The 24,706-nt window shown below is 38.0% G+C and overlaps 1 protein-coding gene across 2 annotated transcripts; it reads left to right on the plus strand.

Moving 5' to 3' along the window:
- Nucleotides 1–480: 480 nt before the first annotated feature.
- On the plus strand, nucleotides 481–24,453 carry bcan (brevican). 2 transcript variants are annotated; one of them, XM_067448515.1, is made up of 14 exons: nucleotides 481–752; nucleotides 10,509–10,591; nucleotides 11,139–11,516; nucleotides 12,878–13,052; nucleotides 14,703–14,830; nucleotides 15,001–15,294; nucleotides 15,875–16,882; nucleotides 17,195–18,175; nucleotides 21,339–21,446; nucleotides 22,300–22,458; nucleotides 23,315–23,397; nucleotides 23,552–23,696; nucleotides 23,772–23,957; nucleotides 24,074–24,453. In XM_067448515.1, exons 2-14 carry the CDS (start codon nucleotides 10,516–10,518, stop codon nucleotides 24,199–24,201), a joined length of 3,849 nt encoding a protein of 1,282 aa, XP_067304616.1. In that variant the 5' UTR covers nucleotides 481–752; nucleotides 10,509–10,515; the 3' UTR covers nucleotides 24,202–24,453. The 2 variants fall into 2 exon arrangements, with proteins under 2 accessions (XP_067304616.1, XP_067304617.1); XM_067448516.1 differs by having other exon boundaries at nucleotides 23,775–23,957.
- The last annotated feature ends 253 nt before the right edge of the window (nucleotides 24,454–24,706 follow it).

The raw sequence follows: 24,706 nt of genomic DNA on the forward strand, positions 1-24,706 counted from the left end.
TACCATTTGTACTGTCTTTTACATATTTACAGTATATTTATAATCACCTAAATAATTAAATACTAAAACAAAAACTGTCCCCTGTGGCAATTTGATCTTTGTTTTACCATTGGTAAATTAAAGTTGTCATCACCTCGACAGGTTTTTACCTTGTAATTATTGACAGAATGCGTTTAATGCAATTATGAACTCAACCGACCCATGGAGCTTATCACAAGCCCACAGCATCGTTTTCTTTTTTCTTATTTTAGTGGCACGCACAAACCTGCATCTCCTCTTCTCTAGCAGATGAGCTTCATGAAGGACACTGGTTAGCTTGAAACGGTAGGCCTACGCGCTTTATCTTTTTTTGTTTACTTTTTTGTATGTTTTTGTTGATTAGACAAGAGAGTATGATATTAGTATGCTAGTAAGTCTCTCTCTCTCTCTCTCTCTCTCTCTCTCTCTCTCTCTCTCTCTCTCTCTCTCTCTCTCAGCTCATTCTAATTTAGGACATTTTAACTTTTTTCTCCGTCCCTTCCCACTTTCTTCATTGCGCCAAATAGGAAAATGAGCCCTGTTGGTGAAAGAAAGTGGGTTGATCGGAGATCCTTCCTGCGCCTTTATTCCTCCTCTCTCTGTCATCCTCTCTCTCTTTCTTCTCCTCCTGCTGAACGAGCTCACAGCATCCATCATCTCCACCCTGCACTCCATGAGACTATACAATCATCCATCTAAACCGGGGCTTTTCAAGAGGAATCCTTAGAAATAAGGTATGTTGCTTTTTTTATTGACTATAATGATTCTGTAAAAGCATTTGCAACTTAGAAAACTGATATCATGGCTGTTGGATTTTGACTTCGGATTATCTTTTTTTGGATTAGTACGGGAATTCTGCTTACGCAGAACATTTTCTGCATATTTTCAAGTTTGAGCCCACAGCAAAAGATGCTATGTTGGAGATTGCTATGCTGAATGCATGTTGCATCAGCCCATGTGAACTGGACAATAGTCTGGACTATTATGCTGAGTAGTATGCATTCAGATTATTGTTATAATATAACTTAATTTAATGGTTGTTCATTGATAACGTGTGCCTTAGAATACTTTCTTAAATACTTACATTGTTCTTCATAAGAACCTTTTTTCTTATTCTGAATATTTTTGGCTGCAAATGGGTCTTTGAGATTAAAAGTTCTTGATGTTACATTAAAGGTTCTTAAAATCAGTTTATCTGGATTTTAAAGCACCATGCAGTACAGCTGTGTGTGTGTGTGTGTGTGTGTGTGTGTGTGTGTGTGTGTGTGTGTGTGTGTGTGTGTGTGTGTGTGTGTGTGTGTGTGTGTGTGTGTGTGTGTGTGTGTGTGTGTGTGTGTGTGTGTGTGTGTGTGTGTGTGTGTGTGTGTGAACATAAACTTAAAAGTCACTTTTATGGCATCAGGCTGTAAAGCCCATTTCATTTAGATCCAAGTGTATCTATTCCTGGAGTGCTTGTGATAATTAATTTTAGAATTTGTTAAGAATGTGTTTGATAGCTTGTCAGTGTTAGGAGGTGCATAAGTGTTCTTCACAGACTGAGCCTTTAAAGAGACGACACCTGCTCTTGACATTTCTAAGTGAATGCATTTCTTATTTGCATATTGCAGTTGAGATACTGTAAATGTTTTTGCAGTAACCCTAGCAAACAATCGACCTGTATTTTCCCATTACCTAAAAATACAATTACCTGCATGATACTAATTTACAGATTTGCAGAATCCTGCAAAAGAACTGCTAATGTAAGAGCCCTAATCAAAATCTAGTTAGTGTGTATTAGATTACATTTTAATGTTATGTTGGGAAATCTTAAGAAACATGTAAATGCCTAACATATAGGCTAGGCCTATACATGTAATCCGGATCACTTAATCAGATTCCAAACATTACACAATGGCAGTAAATCATTCATAACATAGGCCTATAGATTCTCCCTAATTCTTTTACATGTTTTACATTTTCCTTTCTGAAAAAGAATATTGCTTATATACAGTTACAAAGTCTTCTAGTTTTGTGAAATATCACACAGACCCACCACTACTCAGGTGCTTAAAGTAAAGTTGAGTTGAGTCTTGTTAAATGCCATTTTAACAGTGTGCTGATTTTAGTGACTCTTTAACAAATTTTAGTATATTGTACCTAAAGGCTTTTTAGATACAAATATTAGAGGTGGCTGTGGAAGAGATATCTGCAGCACACCTGCTGGGTGATTTTGCTTTGTGGAACAAAATAAGCAGAAATCCAGGTGCCAAATGTAGCATAAGAGACATGATTCATGAACACCTGTTTGGTCTACATTTGCAGTTATTCCAGTGCTTTATTCTATTGAGATATTGAGTGTTATGGTCTGCATTGTGTTTTCAGCTGTAAAATTACAGCACTTTATTCCATTACTTTATATCATTTATCTTCACAGTGGCTCAGCTTGTTTCTAAACCCATCGCTCAAATAGGTTCAACAGAGCCGAAGTCAGTTGCTGTGAGTGTTTTTCGAGCAGTTATAAGATAAAGATCCTTCATACAAACTGACAGATTAAGTTAAACGGTTTGTGAGGCATCCAAACATCATCTTATCCACTGCTAAATATATATATATATTCATGCCGGCACTTATATTTAGTATCTGTTGTGGAATAAAATACATTTCTTTGTCATTTCCTGTCAAATTATTTAGGTGTCCTCTCTTTCAATCACCATAGCCAAAATACTCGCTGGAACCCCTGCAGGACACATCTGACCTAATTTAACTGTACAGCACTCATGTCCAGTCCTGATCACCCCAATGTGAAAAGTAAAGGGTCACTCGTGATAAAGTTTTCTATAAACTAAGAAAGTAAGGCAGGATGGGATTGTTGGAGAGTCCCAGAAAAATAGATTTGATGATGCACACTTTATTCATTTGATTCATACATTAATGTGTCACATATTCCCTGTTAATGTATTTTTATATTAATTATGTTACTGTGTTCAGTTCTTAGTAGATTATGTAAATGATTTTAAACATTCATACGTCTTTATGTAAAGCAAAAATTACCCTTGGCAGCTGGTAGAACAATAAACTATAAACTCCTAGTAATAAGGTTCAGTTTCAGTTCAATTTAAACTTCTGTTTATTTAAGTATAAGTATTTATTTTATTCTTATATTAATTATAGTTTTTTTTTTAGTTTTTTTTTTTAGAGCATTTATTAATTTAGGTTAATGGTATACAGTACTGTTCAAAAGTTTGGGGTCATCATGAATTTAGTTTTATAAACTAACTCTTTTTTATATATCTATTTGAATACTTTCTTATTTGAAAATCCTTATCCTAACTTATCCTTGTAAGGCCGCCCAAATCGTCCCAATGAAGGCTAACGATCGGCGGGTGAAGGTCGCTGCGCGTTCGGTCTTTTCAGCGGGGCATAAAGGATTTTATTCCAATTCCTCGTTATATGACTCCATTTAATGATAATTTAGAATTTGGGTTTGAATGCCAATTGGTTATTTGGTCATTCTTTAATAGTTTAACTACACATTTAATTATTCCGTTTAACCCTTTGTTGAAATTATGTCCGTTTGTAACCTGAATAATTCCAGAGCAAGTCAGAAAGAATCAATCAAAGTGTAACAATAAATTTATTAACAGTCAGGTAAATGTATAACGGCAATTACATAATCAATTCAAAGGTATACTTCACATCAAATACTCTAAAGTAAAGAATGAGATGGATACCTGACTTATCAAGGTTACATAATGCTGCATGGGTTAAAACGTCCAGCATTACGGGCTGACCTGAGTACAGTATCGAGCCCTGAGCTCTTTGCAACATTTCCTTAAATACCCAGAACCAGATACATACCCATCACAATAGGAATTTGCATTGATCAAGTTCTATAGACTTGATTAGAAGAGAGGCCAAATGGCTGAAAGCCACACCCACCATACACCAAGGAAAGATATCTCTAAACTCTTAAAACATTGATTATCTTTTGGTTAACTTCTGTGGAGTTGAGATATTTGTACCAGTCGCACTGAGACATTTCAAATGATATCAAACACATATAATACTGTATCGTGAGGATTGACATTGTAACAAAGAGATTTCTGGTGCATTTCAGGTGATCTCAAGTTTGGGGGAGCAGTAGTTTGGGGGAAGTTTCATGTGAAAGGAAAGGCATGTAAATTAGAGTCATTCATAGATGGTTCACTCAGTGTGATGTCGTCTCGGACAGAGACTCTAACTGTATGAATAAGTTCAGATGCTAATTTCCTTTGTTTTCTCAGAGCGATTAGACATTTCGGCATCTACTAGCTTTTTCCAGCCTTACATCCTTATTCAGCAAAGACACATTAAATAATTCAAAAGTGACACTAAAGACATGTTATAAATGTTACAAATTGATTTCTATTTCAAATAAAGTCATTCGATTTATCAAAAAATCCTGACAAATGTCAGTTTCCACAAAAAATATTATGCAGAATGTTGCTAATAATAAGAAACATTTCTTAAGCACCAAATCAGTATATTAGAATGATTTATTAAATATTAAATGACATACACTGGAGCAGTAACTGCTGAAAATTCAGCTTTGTCATTGTATGAAGTCAAAATATTACTCGGTTACTGTATTTTTTATTAATAAATGCAGCCTTGGATGAGAAAAATCTTACAAACCCCAAACTTTTACATGGTAGTGTACACAGAGAAAAATAGGGTGTCAAAATTGTACCTTTAGGGGTACAACAGCTTGTCGCTAGGGCACTACCCTTAAAAGGACATCTTCCTTTTTTACTCCTAAAAGGTGAATATTAGTACCTTTGAGTACAAATGCGTACCTTAAGGGACTACTATGAACCTTTTTGTGGTAAAAATGGTACAAAGTTGTCCTTTTAAGGGTACTGCCCCAGCGACAAGCTGTTGTACCCCTAAAGGTACAATTTTGACACCCTATTTTTGTATAGGTTTAGGTATATTTGTATATTTTTGTATGTGTGTATACTGTTGTACATTAAACATTAATGTTTATTAATAATACATTATTGATAAGTTTAACCTTTCTATAAAAGTATATGTGCTTTACAGTTGTAACGTATTAAAAATATTTATATATTTACCTTGTTGGGGTGCGGCCATTGTAACTTGATGGTGCTAATTAATCAGAAGTGCTGACATAGTCACAGAAATGGGCTTACTTCCGCTTTGCCGCATAAGGTGAATACGTTTTGTGTTCATTTCATTTTTTTCTGGTTCTGGTTGTGAGGCTCAGTCCACTATTCAGATCTGTTTTTTGCAGATTCTTACAGAGCTCAGAGAATGGCTGTATGCTTGGCTAGCCAGATCTTCCGCTGCCTGCTTGGCTAATAACACCTCAGACCTCTGCAGCCTGGAAGAATTAGCCTTTCTGTCTCTCTCTGCGTGAGTTCCGGTCGGTCTGTGTTTAGGGGACAGTTCTGGTTGCCCCGGGTGATGGACAGTCACAGAGAGTCATGCGAGGAGAAAGGCCTTGAGTTTGAGGGTGGGTGTGTCACTGAGAGAGAAGAAAGAGCAAGGGTATAGTGCCCATGACCAAGCTGACAGACAACACGTGTGTGGGAAAGTTTGTCTGCTTTCCATCCCTTGTCTGAGGGATCCAAAAGATCCAGCATGCTTTGAGCATAATATGGCAAACTCCAAGACTAAAACCAAGTCATCAGCAGGGAATTGTGAGCTTCTAAACTCTGCACTATCACTGTAAGTGAAATAGACTGCCTCCTTCCCCATTTCCCTTCAAATTAAGTCATTCTGTATTCCAGACAGCAGGCGTCCGTGGAGATGCCTGCCTAAGCACTCTTGAGGTTGCTGGGCCCTGTCCTCCATGTTTGCCCTTCTGCGATCTGTATTTATTTGGTTTATGGAAATGTTGCTGCGTCTGTTGATTATGTCCTCAAAGAACAACAGGATACAAGTTAAGCAGAGACACAAGTACTTTCAGAAAAAACAGCAATGCAGCTTTGTTCAGTCTTCTTAGTGTTAAAGTTCTTGAGGTTTCCTTTCTGAAAACTGTCACAAAAATGATGTGCTTCTCTACTTAATCTTGGAGATTAAAGTCTCCTTTTAGAGGAGGTACAGTGAATGTGCAAACACACTCCTTCTCTATGGCAGTAACATGCATTCGTGTATCCAACTACGGGTCAGCCAGTTCATGCCAGTTTCCATCCATCCATTTCTCTCTCTCTCTCTCTCTCTCTCTCTCTCTCTCTCTCTCTCTCTCTCTCTCTCTCTCTCTCTCTCTCTCTCTCTCTCTCTCTCTCTCTCTCTCTCTCTCTCTCTCTCTCTCTCTCTCTCTCTCTCTCTCTCTCTCTCTCTCTCTCTCTCCCTCTCAGGCTTACCATCTCCATGTACCCATTACTCTACATCTCAACAAAAAAAAAGCACCATAGCGTCAGAACTTCCTGCTCTGGTGCGTCTGAGGCTTTTGTGCCCTGAATTCGGCTTTTTCTGGGCTTTGTAGTTCCTGTCTTGTACTTACAGTAAACCACTTCTGTTGGAACCCTGGATTAGGGAGTTTAATGGGCCATATCTTTGGTGAACTTCCTTTTTAAACTGAAAACAGGAGAAAAAGGTTACATCAAGGAAGTGTGCTGTGGAATTGTTGCTTTTTCGAGAAGACGCAAATCATACTGTTAATTTTTATGTTAAAATGGATGGATTCTATATATATATATATATATAGAATCCATCTATATATACAGTATAATGCCAGGCAAGTTTATTTATATAGCACATTTCAAACACAATGGCAATTCAAAGTGCTTTACATAGAAATGAATGAAAATAGTGATAACATATGCATACGAAAAATAATACCATGTATAAAAATAAAAATAGAAATAGTTGTAAAGAGAATTTAATAAAAAAAAAGATAATAAAGATAAAATGGTGATTAAAAATTATACCCCTATCGGAGATAGAAGAGATGGAGCAGGTTCGCAGTGTCTAAAACCAACCCATTGGGCCACTGAATCTGCATTAACGACAACAGCTGGGGCAACAGCCTTAGTCCTAATGGGTTGTTATCATAGCTATCAAAATCCAGTGTTCGGCACTTTGCGTACGTGAGTTTTTGTTGTAGATGTCTGTCTTTAAAAAAAATAAAATAATAAAAATTGTTGTGTATTGTGCTAATTAATTGAGATTTCTTACAGCTCTTACAGGTTTTTGGCCTTGTCTGTTCCGTTGCTTCTATTACTCTCCCCTTTTTTGTAAGTCGCTTTGGATAAAAGCGTCTGCTAAATGATTAAATGTAAATGTAAATGTCTTACAAGTTAGTCCAAGACGGGCTCCTGTAGGGGACGTTACCAATGCACCGCAGGGCCTCCCCTTTCTTGAGTCCGCTTCTTTACACCGTCTGCTACACAAGCAGAATGAAGCGAAGCACACTGCTCTCCTTTTCCAATCTCTTCCAGTCAGACAGCTCTAACCAAAAATAATCAACAGATGTATAAGAAATAGAAATATACAGTTGTAAAGAGAATTAAAAATAAGAAAATGATCAAAGATAAGAACAACGGTAAATTTGGTCATATTTTCTGGTTCTGCTCAGAATCCTGGCAGCAGCGTTCTGTATGAGCTGCAGCTGTCTAATGGTCTTTTTGGGAAGGCCGGTGAGAAGGCCATTACAATAGTCCACCCTACTGGTGATGAAAGCATGAACCAGTTTCTCTAAGTCTTGCCTGGAAACAAAGCATCTAATTCTTGCAATATTTTTCAGATGATAGTATGCTGATTTAGTTATTTGACATGACTACTAATATATACATTATACACTATATTAACACATTTTTGGGAAGCCTGTTTTTACATGCACATGAACATTAATGACCTCCCATTCTTAATCTGTAGGGTTTAATGTGGACTTGGTCCACTCTTTGCAGCTATAACAGCTTTAATTCTTCTGGGAAGGCTTTCCACAAGGTTAAAAGTGTGTTTATTTTTGACCATTCTTCTAGAAGCACATTTGTGAGGTCAGGCACTGATGTTGGACAAGAAGGTCTGGCTTGCAGTCTCCGTTCTAATTCATCCCAAAGGTGTTCAGTCGGGTTGAGGTCAGGATTCTGTGCAGGCCAGTCAAATACCTCCACACCAAAGTCATGTTGCAACAGGAATGGACCATCCCCAAACTGTTCCCACAAAGTTGGAAGCATGAAATTGTCCAACATGTATAAGATAATCAAAATAAACATCACATTTGTGTTTATTTTGCTTTAACTTTTATTGCTGAAGTAAGTATTGAACTTCTCCTGCATACTTTATTTTGCGATACAGAATGGCAGCACAGCTGAAAGATTTGTTATATAATTTTTTTATTTTTGCTGAAATGTCCAAACCCAGAGGACTCCTGTTCAATTGCACTTCCATGTCTGTCTCATTGATTAAAACTCACATTGCTTCAGTACATTTCCTACATCAGCCTGCGCTCTATTAGGTAACATTACAAATCAGAGATGAGGGTTTTTTCTTTAGGGATGTAGTCTGTAATTTCACATCTGGTTGGTTGTAAAAGGCTTCATGTAAACAGAGAAGAGTAACAATTAGATACTTAAATGACCCCTTATTTTGCACAAATATCACCATAAACATCCTGTTGTTAAAATAACTTAAAGTCAATTATATGTTATCATGTAAAACTGATGTAATCAACTCATTACCTTCCACTTCATTTAAATGGTGCCTGGAGTCCTACATGAAAATATAACAAAATAGCTTGTGTAGTGTTGCTAAAACTTCCTCGGATATTTGCGAATGGGTTTTAAAAAGTCACTGAGATATTTACAATTTGTTAGAATCACTGGACCACTGTTATGTCTGCTTGCTTTTCTGGCTCACTCATTGAGGCATGACTATTCAATTCATTCGGTCTTTACAAACAGTATTTCAGTAGATCTAGCAGGTGGTCTTTTATTTATTTATTTCAGCCTGTCTCACTTAGAAACCATCTAGCTGCTAAAAACATTCCCTTTCACTGAGCTGTTTTAGCGGAACACAGTCTATATTGTGCTCTGTGTGTAGTTTAAGGGCAGCACAGAGACAGGTGCATAAAGATGACATTAGCTGAGATGGATGTATGGGTAAAGAGATGCTCATGTCTAGAAAAGGATAGTTAGTCTGTTCGGTGACTTGTCAGAATTCTGAGCACATACAAGAGCTCCTAAAGACTCTAAAGATCTGAATCATGCCAGCTGGACATAGCACAGGGTTGCCAAATCCTCTGTCCAGCAAGCTCTCGACTAACCTCTGAATTAGAAAGGCTTGTGAAAATTCAAAGCCACACATAAAGCCAAATAAAACAAATAAAATGTTATTCAACACAAATTATAAGTTTGCAAAGTATCCTTGTTTAAAGAATAAACACACCCTCTAAAGACTATGCTGTGGGTTTGCGGTGAAAATTAGAACTGTAGGCAAGCCTTTCTGTTTTGTTCTCAGTCCTTTTTAACCAGCGGTCTACAAAGGGGGAAGGGTTAGGGCAGCTTAAGTATTTGTTCATTGGTTTAACTTTATAACCTAATTATATTCTTATTGGAAAATTCATATTTTTAAGTGGTCTGACCTGTTTTGTTTATGTGGATAACTGTTAAATATCTATATAGTTTTATTAACTATTGTTTGGTACAGAAAATGGTAGCGTATTAATATTATCTGTATAGATAGATAGATAGATAGATAGATAGATAGATAGATAGATAGATAGATAGATAGACAGACAGACAGACAGACAGACAGACAGACAGACAGACAGACAGACAGACAGACAGACAGACAGACAGACAGACAGACAGACAGACAGACAGACAGACAGACAGACAGACAGACAGATAGATAGATAGATAGATAGATAGATAGATAGATAGATAGATAGATAGATAGATAGATAGATAGATAGATAGATAGATAGATAGATAGATAGATAGATAATATTATTATTATTATTTGTCCCTGGGTTTAGTGAGAGTCAGGGGTTCCCTTGTCCTAAAAAGTATGAAAATTTTATTTGTATTTTTATTTCCTTAATTGAACATTAAAAATAATTTTATTTAGTTATTTAATGCTATTAAAATGGCTATTAAAATTTTGCAGCCTGATTTCAGAAGGCTTAAGAATTCAGAATGAGAATTCACACAATCTGGCAACAGCAGAGGCACAAAGAACTTTCCCTCTTTCTCATTTTCTCAGTTTCACACAAGACAGCGTGTCATTTTCCCCTATGAATATCCATGAACTTACACTGGAACAGAATGCAGTTAAATTCAATGACATAAATTAGCTAAATTGCTGTACTGGAAATAAATGTTTGCTTCTTTCATCTCAATACAAAGATCTTATGTTGTGGTATGTCACAGTTCCCATTTGACCTTTTATAATGCTGTTCTTTGACATTGTTTCTATGTTCTCTCTCTCTCTCTCTCTCTCTCTCTCTCTCTCTCTCTCTCTCTCTCTTCTCTCTCTCTCTCTCACTCACTGTTCGGTCTCAGATCAGCGATGTTCCTGCATATACTGCTGCGTACCATCTGCCTCTTTGTCTTGTCATCTTCCTCCATCCTCAGTCCTGCAGCAGGTTTGTTTCACCTCAACTGTTCAAGATGCAGAATATGGTTAATGATAAATAACAGTAAAGGTCACAGACAGCTTTTAGAGTCAAACATTGACACTACTAGTTTTATAACACACTATTATGTGTTATTTTACTCAATGCTTTCCAGCAAGCCAAAGACTGTAAATGCACAGTAAAATGTAATTATAAGCTTTGGGTCATACTTTATTTTTTGGTGTATTTTGGATTTACTCAAAAAAAGTTTGGTAAAATGTACTGGTATTGTGTTCATGTTGTATTGCAAAATTGTTGTATTGTTGTATTACTCTTTTGCTGCTATTGAGGGGAGCTTCGGTTAAAGTAACAGGTTTTGTGATCTGGTTAGGTTTAAGATTATAGGTTAAGGGCTAAGGGAAGTGTAATTATAGATGTAATTACTGAAATTAAAAACATGTATACATAATAAGTACAATGTAAAAACATGTATACATAATAAATACATTGTATCAAATGATAAATGTGTATGTTAGTTAAAGACACTTAAAGTGGATAATTCACGTCTTTTCCTCAGATGAGACCACATTCTTACAAGTGGCCATTCCCGATAGCCCAGTGTCTGCCATTTTGGGAGGCTCCCTGACTCTGCCCTGCCTGGTGAGTCTCTCCCGGACCCCGTCTTTGGGTCGACATGCTGTACTGACCCAGCCACGAGCCAAATGGAGCTTTCTTTCATCAAACAGAGAGACAGAGATCCTAGTGGCCCGTGGTGAGAGGGTAAAGGTGAGTGAGTTGTATAAAGACAGAGCTTCCCTGCTGAATTATGCTGCCTCTTCAGCTGATCTTACCCTCAGACTGGATGGGCTGAAACATAATGATACAGGCTTCTACCGCTGTGAAGTCCAGCACGGCTTGGAGGATGCTCATGACCAGGCCCAAGTCAAAGTAAAAGGTGATTATTCTTTTAAAGTCTCTGTCTTTGACATAGGGGTGACCCCGAATAGTCGAAGATTCGATGCATCGATATGCGGAGCCTGATTCGACCACCGATCTCACGGTCGAATCTTCGCGGGTGTTATGAAACGTAGGCTACCATTTTGGCAATATGGGGGTGCTCAATATTTTAAAGACGTGTCGCTGAGCTGAGCTGAGCTGAGCGTCGGTGTGTGACCCCTTTAAGGGCGCTGGGTTTCGCACCGAAACTCACGTTCACGTTCATTAGAACACGTTCAATGAGTGTACCTGTTTCCAAGGTGTACCAATTCAGCGCCTGTCCGCGTTGTTTAAAATCCTGCTGCACCACAGAGCGCTTTCGTGCAGCTCATCTGTCAGTCAATTCAAAATTGAGCTTGCGACGCGCGTGTATATAATGTGCGCGTCAGGTGGCGGTGTGAGATCCTGAGGCGCGCGGGGCTGAGCTTCACATACGTCTTCACCGGCTTTAGGCACAATCGGATTCAGAACGTGCATGTGCACACACTTAAAGTGTTCTTTTCCTCTCTAGGCAGGTATTTTTTTTAGGTTTATTTATCAAAATGTTCTTTTATATATTTGTGTGATGTTCTGTATTTCGATCGCGGCTTTTACATGTTATGAGTAAACGGTTTATTAATGTTTATCCACCACATTACCGTTTAGGCTATTTAAACCTAAATAAGAAAGCCATTGTCAGTTCGTCTGTCAGTTGGCAGGCAGTTTTGGTCACTTTATTAAAAGTTGTTGCTGTGTGCAGTGTGTAAAGGAAAATAAAAATAGTTTTACCCTTCTGCTGACACTGTTGTGCCCCTCCCAACCCATTCACACACACAGATGATTCTATTAGTCGACCATAGAGAGATTCGACAATTCTGATTGGATTGTCTAAATCCTTAGTCGAGGACAGCCCTTTAGATGTTTGCCATAATCACAATAATCAGCAGTTTTGAACATAAGTAGTTCATAAGATTGTGATCGTGTAAATTCATTTTCTTTCATGTTCAATAAATGTATATAATTAAGAACATTTTATTAAGAAATAAGAATTTTATATATTTATTTATATATATATAAATATATATATACATACACAGGTCCTTCTAAAAAAATTGCCATAATGCAATGATAAAAAATTAACTTTCATATATTTTAGATTCATTGCACTCCAACTGAAATTTCAGGTCTATATCAAAAGCTCAAGGGAAATTTGATTTCTCAATTCATCACCCCTTTAATAAGACAGTGTTTTCCACACTAGAAAATGGTTAGTGGTACTAATATTTTATAACAGTGCAAAATCTGTAATATATAAGGCACTAATATGCTATGTGTTCTTAGGTGTTGTTTTCCTCTACCGCCACACCTCAAGTCGCTATGCCTTCACATTTGATGAGGCCAAAGATGCATGTGAGGACATTGGAGCTCAGATTGCTTCTCCAGAGCAGCTGCTGGCTGCGTACCACAGCGGCTATGAGCAGTGTGACGCTGGCTGGCTTTCAGATCGCTCTGTTAGGTAAATGACAGACACATCAAATAATCACCAATGTCATCCTGTGAGGTTTATGCTTGCACTATGTGATACAGACAAGTTTCCAGGGTCTAGCAAAAGTCTTTGGGACGTGACTTGGAGGAGACTTGACAGTGTCAATATATGATCGTGACCAAAAATGCTTTTATGTTATTTCCATCAAGAGGTGCATCGATTTGGTCCAGATCTTTTATTGACAATGCAAGAGTCCAGCACTCTGTAAAGTCTCCTCCAGCATATCTCAAAGACTTTTAGTGAATTTAAGGTCTGGACTCAGAGGTGCCAATTCATGTGTGAAAATTATTCTTCATGCTCCCTTCCAACCAGTCTTTTACAGTTTCAGCCTGATTAATCTTGACATTGTCATCCTGGAATATGGCCATAATGTGTCTTCCTACATGGTTGTTAAAAAATGAAAAGCTACACACTCCATCAATTTGGGTTGGAATAACTTTAGAAATATAAAAATCACTGCAATAATAATTAAATCATTGACTCTAAAGCATTTGCCAGTTTGAATCCAAACAGCATCTCTTTTTTTGGCTGGGCAACGTATATATTTTAACAAATCAAAATTACCATTCATAAACACTAATGCCAACATTAGCCATTAAATACATAATTGATAACTAATAATTGGTACAGCAAATGTCTCTGGAACAATTTTATATTTTATCATTTGTAAATCAGCGTATAATGGATTATGATCATGCACAGTGAAAAAGCATTACTTTTGAATAATTATAAAATATATATATGTAACTATGACTGTTCCTATAATGCAGTATAGGTCTTAAAGGTGGGGTAAATGCTTTCTGGTAACTTTTGTTGATATTTCAAATCAGCAAAACAAACACGCCCCTACCCCCAAAAGGGTCTCGCCCCACACATACGTAACCCAGGCAATGAGTATGGCAGGATCTGTATGTTACTAATCCAGGTCGAATATTCAATGAAAAAGTCAATTCACCCCTTCCATCACAAAAACACAAACCATTCTCATAAACAACTCGATAGTAGCTACACGACACGACACGACAGTCCAGCTAACAATTATGACCGGATTAGGGTTATACAGATCATGAAAAGAGGACACAAACATATATTAGGAGTATAGTATCTTACTTGTCAGACTTATTTTGTAAACTGACACTTAAAATAGACAGTGAAGAGATTTAGATGCTCCATACGGGGTGGACGAGTCTTTATCATGGCTGAAGTGAGTGACAATACGTTCGCAAATGGACAAACAAGCGAACATGACACACAAGCATATTCAAGCAAAAGCCAGCATATATTACTTCTCGGCTAATGTCCGTCATTTGTGTCGTGTGTTTTGAACATTGATGTGTATATATATAAGAACATTATATATAAGTGTAAACGGGGCTATAATTCATTATTAGCATGGACTTCATCGAAAGTATTACAAAAATTGATGATTGAGAAAAATACTTCTGGAATCAATGATGCTGAAAAAGAGGACATACACTAGCCAGTGCAACATTGTCCTCCTGCCACAGTGTTTACGATATAAAATAGTGCAATTATGTTAGGTAACAATAAGTTTCAGCTTAGATGGTTTTGACTAATAACAAAAATATATGTAAATGTTTTTATGCTATGCTTTCTAAGATACCCAATCCAAATGCCCCGTGAAGGCTGTTTTGGAAACATGGATGGATTACCAGGCGTTCGAAACTATGGCATGATGGATAATGATGAACTCTTTGACGTGTATTGCTATGTGGAGAACATTCATGGTAAACCACTACCGTAAACATTGCTAATATTCACTTTTACAAACTATGCTAACTGTGCTCCAAATTGGCTTTTGATATTGGTAAAGAAGTCCATATTCACAGAATGTACTAGTTTACAATAACTTGTGAAAACAAAAATTGGTTGTGCATTTATTTATGTAACTTTTTAGGGGAGGTTTTTCATGGGTCAACCCAACAGCGCTTCAGCTTGTCAGAAGCTAAGACATACTGTGAGCAGCAGGGAGCTCAGCTAGCCACCACTGGCCAGCTGTATGCCGCATGGAATGATGGTCTGAATCACTGCAGTCCTGGCTGGCTTGCTGATGGAAGCGTTCGCTACCCCATCGTGACCCCTCGAGAACGGTGTGGGGGCTCTGATCCTGGTGTCAAGACAGTCTATCGTTTTAGCAATCAAACAGGATTCCCGGACCCACACACTCGCCATGATGCCTACTGCTTTAGAGGTATTGACAGATGGGTTTGAATCTGGGACCCCAGGGGGTGCTAGAGGGTCTGCAAAAATATGAGGATTTTTTTTTTGGTCTGTAGAATTAAGATAATGTTAAATATGTTTAACTTTTTTTTATTATGCTTTCTAAAGACTGGTCAAAAATCTGATTTTATGTTTTATAATTATATTATACTTTTTTATAAACAATTTTTCTCAAATAAAAATACTAAAAAATAAATAAATAAATGTAGTTGTAAAATTAAAATGTAATTCTAAAAACAATAAAAAAAGTGAATGTTTTCCTGGTAATATTTTAACTTACAAGTACAATGACCACGTAAAAGCCAACTATTTAAAATTTTAAACGATTATTTAATTACAAATAATATATTTTTCTCACAGAGTATGAACGTTTATTTTTTAATGAATATATACAACTGCATTTACATTTTAGGAAGAGAGTACCTCCAAATTATATCATTATGTTTAGGGGTTCTAGGCATCAAAAAGTTGGAAAACCCCTGACCTAAACTATCAGTCCCATACAATCATAATGCTTGGATAAATGTATCTATTCTATTCTTCCTCTGCAGCTAACAGCAACTCTCAGACAGTCCCACCTATACATTATATGGCAACAGAGCCAGAGGACACAGAGCAGCATATTGTGACTTTAGCAGATCCCCAAGAGGAGTACAGCATGGATCAGGTCACTCAATGGTCCGAAAATGAAGCTCAGGGGGCTGTTGAGTCCTTCTCCATCTACAGCACACAGACTACTTCAGAGCCTGAGGAACACAACCACACCCCAAGCTCTCAGGAAAATGTCACTGCTAGCACCAGAAGAGACCTTACCACCCCAGCCAGCACAGACACATATCATCAGTCCACTGAGGTCACCTGGCAAAAAGTTGAATCTGTTCCAGGGATTTACATGGATCCAAAGCACAATAATTTCATGCATGAAGAAGAACCAGATATAAAAGCTTCAGCGATTGACGGTGTTAAGAGCAGCAATCATAGACACTATCAACCAATGCCAGATACCAACTTAGAGCCAGGAGAGCCCATCGAATTCACCCCATCTACAGAGGCTCAGCCTGTGACAACAGAGGCACCATCCTCTCAACCGAAGGAAATAGATGGGTCCAAACATTTCCAACCCATGCCTGACACCAACCTGGAGAATGAAGATGTGGATGAAGATCGTGCGACTAGTGAGATATCTACGACTACTGAGGGCACTACACTGGAATATGACTCAAGCAATGACACCACAACGTACAATACCCCAGTCCAGTCGAGTCCCTCAACATACCTTCCTGAAGGTGCTACAGTGGAGAAAAATGCAGGAAATGTCACAGAAGCTCCAGAGTCAGATGAAGAACAAGGCCTTTTTATAGACACAACTCAGTCCACCTCAGTAAGAACGTCCAGCACTGAAGGTTTATTGAAGGGTTCCGGTGACGATTTAACCTTGTTATCAACGAAAAAAGCAGAACATCTGGTCACCCCACATATATCAGAGACATATGGAACATCGACAACTGAGACTATGACAGAGAGCTTCTCATTTACACATCTGAACAATATTAGCCCAAGTAAGTTAAAATAAACCATATATTCATTCAGTGTATCTGCAAAATTAAATTTAAGTGGAATTAAAATGAATCTTAAAAAAATTATCATATGGAAAGTTTTTAGAAAAAGCCTTGAACTCTGAAAGTGTATAGGGCTTATGGCAGGGCTGTCCAATCTTGCTATGGATGGATGGATGGATGGATGGATGGATGGATGGATGGATGGATGGATGGATGGATGGATGGATGGATGGATGGATTGATTGATTGATTGAAATGTACTCATCAAGGTTGTAAATTACATTAAAATTCTTTGATTTTATCCACTTTCAGCTTTTAAACCCATACATGAAAACAGTTCTGCAGACCGTCACAATGCTGAGGAGACCTCAGCTGAGACTGCTCCTGTGTCTCTTGGTGCAGTTGATGACGTCAGTGATTATTCGACTGTGAGCACAACACTGAAGGAAACCGACTCATCTGAAGGTTCTGGCGATCATGATGATGTCCTACCAGTCACACTTTTGACCACCCCTATGCCTCATCTGTTGGGCACATCAACCACACATGGACCTGCACAAGTAGAAATCAGTTCTCCACAGGAAATGGAAGGAGTCCTCCCTGAAAGCACTACTACATATGGCCTTGAGATTGTGGAAGAAGAACTGGAGAATGTGGAGCAGGAAGGGCTTGGAGCAGCACTTAATCACCTAATCACTACATCCACTGAGCTTAATAATTCTACTATAACTTTTAACGTTGAAGGCGGTGATGAGGATGAGACATCCGGAGAAGGAGAACCTCCAGGAAACTGGTCTTCAGTTACTGCGCATCCATACTCAAAAATGGCCACCATCACTCCCTCCAACCTTACAGATATGATGGAGCATAATGAAACCAATAGTGATAATGAAGATAATCAGGACAGCACTGTGGGACCCACGACAAGTCTGGAGGTTACATTTCTTCCTCGTAGGACCCATAATCCTATCTGGCAGTCTGTGACCTCTTCCACAAACCCAGGAGAGGTCAGAACAGATGTTGAATTCAGTGGGGAAGCTGCACTTACCACAGACGACATCAAAGCCATAAGTGAATATGACTCCACCAGTGCACCCATTGATGGACAGATGGAGCAAACCCAAAAACCATCCACTATGACAGATGACAATGAAGATGATGATGATGAACTCATAACTAAAGCAAGCACAGACAATATGGAAGATGAGAATCATGTCAAAACCACACTCGAGTCTGTCACTCTGTCTGCCAGACCTACACAGAGTGTGTTAGTTAAGACAGGCTACATTTCAGGTAAACACATTGTACTACTGTATGTGGGACAAAACATGTTCTATAGTTTTCTCAATTTTCCTAATGTGGGCATTTGAAGAGAGAAAAAAAACTTGCTTAAAGGTCCCGTTCTTCGCGTGTTTTCGAAGCTTTGATTATGTTTACAGTGTGCAATGTAACATGAGTTCATGTTTCGCGTGTAAAAAAAACACAGTATTTTTCACACAATTTACTTATCTGTACAGCGCTGTTTCCTATGTCCTAAAAACAACCTGATTATTTACTTGTTCTATGAAGTCCCTCCTTCAGAAATACGTAACGAGTTCTGATTGGGCCAGCGCTTCCCGTGTTGTGATTGGACAGCAGCTTAGCGCACTTTGCCCGGAAAGGTCCCGCCTCTTACCATAACGGGGAGATGCAAGCGCGGAATGCGTGCTCTTCTCCACGTGGGAGAGCAACAAGACCACGCCCCCTATTTTGCGTGTTCTTGTGGGCGGAGGGTTAGTCAACAAACGGTTCTAGTGACGTCATTCCTGATGGAAGTGCAGGGGTGTAGTCCAAACCAGTCGTTCGCTGTAGGCTTTGAAAGGGAACTTATGGTAAATAAAATATCTCGCTTGACATTGAACTTTGAGCTTTATAATTTTACAGGTGTTATTTATGCTCTAACAGCAACATTACACACTAACTAAAGTTTGAAAGATGGAATCACGAAGAACAGGAACTTTAAAGTATTTTAGTGTTATTTAATGATAAATAAAAAAATTAACTAAGCCCCTTAAAGAATTAGTCCACCTTAAAACTAAAATTGCCCTATGAGAATCTCCCTCAAGACATCCTAGGTGTATATGACATGTCTTCTTTCTGATGACAATTGGAGTTATATTAATTAATATCCTGACACACTGTCAGAAATAAAGGTACATTGCTGTCACTGGGGCGGTACCCTAGGGTACAAAACCGAAAAGGTACTAATATGTAGCCTGACGTGGTCATACTCAATTCTAGTCAGAATATGAGTCTGAAACTGCTCCATTGGGCTGTGATTATAGGGCGTGTTTCAACCAAACCAGGAAAGACCTCAATTGGATAGATCTACAACCAATCAGAGCAACGAAGCGATCCATTGTAAAATGTCAACTGAGTTCAACTGCACTGTGTTGCTAAGTCCGCGTTTTTTCCGTGAGTTGTTTTCTATGTCCGCAGGTTGAGGTGACTTTTATGTGATATATAGACCCATGAGTGCGAATTTTAGCAGGCAACCTTGCCAAAATAACACACATTTTACCCCCAAAACGCCCTTTTCCCCCCGGAGAACCCCCCGAGAAGTTTAGGGCTAGTAGTTGGTGGGTTTTGTTGTAAAAACTTGGCAACCCCGTCTGCACGCGCGCTGAAATCAGGCTGGAATATGTGATCTTTGCTGGTGTTCTAAAAAAATAAAATCATTTTATCATAAAATCAATGATACACAGAGTACTTACCCAACATGATCATCATTTCTGAGAGAAATTGTGATGGTGAATGCATACACAAGCAAGCTCTCCGTTTAGGATTCTAACAAATATAATCCAAGCCCCTTTGATGACGTGCATGATTACGTTACTGTTGATCATCTGTCCGTCATCGTCTAAAGTCCGCCCTGATGATTTCATTGGTCCGAACAGTTTCTGTTCGGGGATAATTACTCCTCTATGGAGCAAGGCCAGACCGAACTGCCCGACCTAAAAATATTGTGGGAGGGGCTAAATTCGGCTGGCATCCAGGGTAACTAATATGTACCTTTAAGGTACAAATACACACTCTTAAAGTATTGATATGTACCATTTAGGGGTGAATAAGGTACAAAGATGTACCTTTTCCCTTTTGTACCTTAGGGTACCGCCCCATTGACAGTACTGTACCTTTTTTTCTGAGAGTGCACTTCTAAGCTTTATAAATGGCATCCAAAAAGTGCATGCATCCATCATAAATGTACTTCACACGGCTCCGGGGGTTAATAAAGCCTTTTGTGTAATGAAAATTACTATATTTAAAACTTTATAAAGTAAAATATCTAGCTTATGCCAGACCACCTTCTGTTTTTAACTTACGATAAAAAGCATGACTGATGCGACATATGACGTCATAAGCATTTTGAACTGCAAGAGGCGTTTTACTTTCTTCATAAATTGAATATGGAAGGTGGTCTGGTGGCGGCTAGATATTTTCCTTTATAAAGTTTTAAATATGGATATTTCAGTTTACTTCAGAAGGTCTTTATTAACCCCCTTGGAACTGTGTGGAGTACATTTATGATGGATAGATGCATTTACTGCCATTTTAAAGCTTAGATATTAATTAATCAGGATATTAATTAATATAACTCATCAGGTGAACTAATTCTTTAAGGGGCTTAGCTACATTTTTTATCTATCATCAAATAACACTATTTTCATTTTAAAGTGAACTAATCCTTTAAACCAATATTTAATGTTGTTTATATATTATTATAGTATTTATTTATGTTTTGAATTAACGTTTATTATTGTTTAGTTTATGTTTTTGTCATGTTGTTATTTTTTAAGTAGTTAAAAAAATTCCATCTAATATTTATATTTTATTTTAATTGTTAGCTTTATTTCAATTAACTATTTTAATAAAGTTAAAATTGATACTAAATAACAAATAAACCAGTTATAGCACCACTTGAGCATCTCCAAAGGGGGCGCTGTTTTTCTTCCAAACATTGGCAGATATAGTGCATCTCTTTAAAATACCTGGAACCTTGATAACTGACATGCACTAAACTGTAACAACTGATTAGCACATCTATCAAAGGCTACAGTGCAGACAGATAGAGGGAATTTATCAGAAGTGTTTAACCCCCATCACAACAAATAGTTTCAGTAGTGCATGAAGGGGGAGTTTGGTTTACTGGGGCCATGATGACTAGAAACTGATAACAGAACAATCAGAAAGAAAAGGCAATGGATCCGGTGTTGCTATTGCATATTTTAGATAGAGAGAGATTAAAAGAACCAATTAGGAATCTAGTTGAAGCATGTTCTTTAGTTTCTAAATTGTGTGCCTTGCTCTCAGTATGGCTTTTACTGCCATAGTAGCACCACCTTGTGGTTATAATCATACTTGATTTTACATCCTTCACTTATTAGTCAGCTTTAAAAACATGTGAATGGTCTTATAGATGCATGTTTGGAGAACCCTTGTAAAAATGGAGGCACTTGTGTGGACAGTGGAGCAGGTCGTAGATGTCTCTGTCTACCCACCTATGGAGGAGATTTTTGTGAGACAGGTGAGTTACCTTCATGCCTCATTTTACTTTTACATTGTAAAAAGTGGAGCAATTGTTTATACCAGAACGTGAGTGTTGTGCGTGTGTGTCATTCCAAAACCCTAAGACCTTTGTTCATCTTCGTAACGCAAATAAAGATCTTTTTGATAAAATCTGAGAGCTCTCTGACCCCTCCATAGACAGCAATTTAATTAACACTTTGAAGGCCCAGAAAGATTGTTAAAATTGTCCATGTGACTCCAGTGGTTCAACCTTAATTTTATGAAGCGACAAGAATACTTTTTTGTGTAAGAAACAAACAAAAAATAACAAATGTATTCAACATTTTCTTCTAGCCTGTGTCAGTCTCCTACGTAGTTTACATTGGCCACCTCCTGCGTCAGAATCACACACACGCGTTGTGGTGCTTAAGTGAACAGCATCAGCCAATGGTAAATCGGAGTTATGGTGTAGCTCTGACGTAACTCGGAAGTGCTGAACTGTTATTACTACATCAATAGCATAGAAGACTGACAGATGTGAATAATTTGTTGAATAATGTTGTTACTTTTGTTTGTTTTTGCACAGAGGAAGTATTCATCCTCGTCACTTCATAAAAATTTAATTGGAACCACTGGAGTCACATGGACTATTTTAACAATAATTAAAAGTGTTAATTAATTAGATGTATATATGGAGGGGTCAGAGAACTCTCGGATTTCGTCAAAAATATCTTCATTTGTTTTTCGAAGATGAACGAAGGTCTTAGGGGTTTGGAAAGACATGATGGTGAGTGATTAATGACAGAATTAAATTTTGGGGGTGAACTATCCCTTTAATGCGCTTTAATGTTGTCCTCACTCTTCCAATTAAGATCTAGAGCACTGTGAACCAGGCTGGGAAAAGTTCCAAGGGTTTTGTTACAAACATTTCACCAAACGGCAGAAATGGGAGGTAGCAGAGCAGCACTGTCGCATGTGCGGAGGTCACCTGGTCTCTGTTATGTCGCCTGAGGAACAGGAGTTTATCAATGGTACGTCTGAACAGCTGTTTGTAGAGGTGGCCCCTTCCTGTTGATCCTATCAGTTTGACTTCTTATCAAACGATGTTTAAAATTTAGACTTGATGGAACCTGATTTGAACCCTAAAGGAATGTGTTTAACCACGTGTAATTTTCAGGTTGTTCATTTTTCATTTACTCTTTCTGCCAGTATGTGGCGCAAAAGTGATTGAATCATCATTTGTTCTACCAATATGTTAAATAACACAGATTCATTCAGCAATAAACAGAGCATACAAAGTCTCTATTATGAGTGAGTCATTGAATTTTTTTAAAACAGTGATTTATTCAGAGCCTAAACATTAGTGTTTTTTCTGATACCTGCACTGCTTTGACTTCGTTTGGAGCTATTTAGTGAAGAGCAAAAATGGACAAAGCAAATGCCAATACTGTCTCTAAAATGTTAGTTAGCCTACTCAATACTAACTTCTTGTTTATTGAACTGTTATATAATGTCTTCCTCGAACTCACAACTGAATCAGAAAATCAGCACTCTTGCTCGAGTGATATTGCTTAAATGAAAAGTCAAAAAGAGGTGTGTCAAGCTACTGAAGCGGTATAGCTTTCAAGTTAAAGGACCAAGTTTGTTGACATAACATTGAGGGGCCCAGCATTTTCTTCTGCATTTCTATACAATCATCAACATGCTGGAGGGCTTAGAGCGTGTCACCTTATTCATGTCAGTGAATGAGGGTTGTGTTAAAAGAGCCCGTGCATTTCTGCCATATATAATGCATCCGGGTGTTAAACTGAAAAAGGAGTCTATGTTGTGACTTGCTGACAGTGTATGCTGGTTATTTGGCATTTCTTTGCTTTTCTCTTCCCTTAGATAAATACAGGGAGTATCAGTGGACAGGTCTCAATGACAAGACCATCGAGGGAGATTTCCGTTGGTCAGATGGGAACCCTCTGGTGAGCCTACTTTGGTTTTTTGTAATAAAAAAAAACACATTTAAACACAAGTGTATCTTACTAGTTATTGAATGCCCCAGAGCAGGGTTTTCCAGACTTCAAATGCAAGTTCCAATATTTTATTTTTATTAAAACATTTTCCTTTCTCTATCAGCTGTATGAGAACTGGTATCGTGGACAACCAGACAGTTACTTCCTGTCAGGGGAGGATTGTGTTGTCATGGTTTGGTACGACGATGGCCGTTGGAGTGATATCCCTTGCAACTACCAGCTTTCCTACACCTGCAAGAAGGGTATTGGTGAGTACATCACCTTCTGCAGGGGTGCTTTGACCCGAAAAGAGCAAAAGCTCATTATTGTTTGTTTCTTTTTAGCAGCGTTCTGTGGTCAGCCCCCTATCATGACGCATGCTAAGATGTTTGGACGTCGTCAACTGAAGTACAGGGCAAATTCACAGGTGCGCTACTACTGTGAGCCAGGCTTCATCCAGAGACAGAATCCTGTCATCACATGTCAGAGCAACGGACAGTGGGAGGAACCTAAGATCACTTGTACACCAGGTTAATTTTTTATATATATTCTACAAGCATCACTGATGATGCAAAACTTAAAGATTGTAGCCATTGAATCTAAGCAGCTTTTCGTGCCGTGTTTATTTAATGTATTTTGCTCGCAGGGGGACCAGCGTACTCAAATGGAGAACTGGTGACATGGCCCACAGGTCAGAACAAGGAAATAGCCATAGAAGACACAACAAAAAAAACAATAACACCTGAATATTATGATATAAAATGGAACTTTTGAAACAAGCGCACTGCATAGTATCATTTCATTATTTCTTTCATTCTCCTTATCATGTCATCCCTTCTTTTATCCTTCTTTAAGGCATCCACCCATCAACTCTGCAAAGCTCAATGTTAAATAAAGAAATTTGTCCCACTTAACTTTTTTTTAAATGGTAAATTGGGATTACAGTTTAAGTACGGCAAACATATGACCGGTCACTTAAATAGGACTTAAGAGTCATTAAAGTTTGTTTGTTTGTTTTTTCTCTCAGCTTGTTTCTTCTCCATTTTTCTCTGTGTAGACCTTGACACTGAATTACATTTTGTAATTCTAAGATAAAAGCGCACTTGATAAAAAGCAACATCCAAACAAAGCTTGTAATTGTTGGACCAGGCACCAATTTCTTTGTTTTAAAAATAAATTATAAGATAAACGTATGAACAAATGCTGTCTAACATCAGCTGGTCTGAATCCCTTTGTTTTATGTTGTTGTCCTGTAGCATTACTTATCCATTCTTAAACA

The sequence above is a fragment of the Pseudorasbora parva genome, chromosome 7 (genome assembly GCF_024679245.1).
Source record: "Pseudorasbora parva isolate DD20220531a chromosome 7, ASM2467924v1, whole genome shotgun sequence".
NCBI lineage: Eukaryota > Metazoa > Chordata > Actinopteri > Cypriniformes > Gobionidae > Pseudorasbora > Pseudorasbora parva.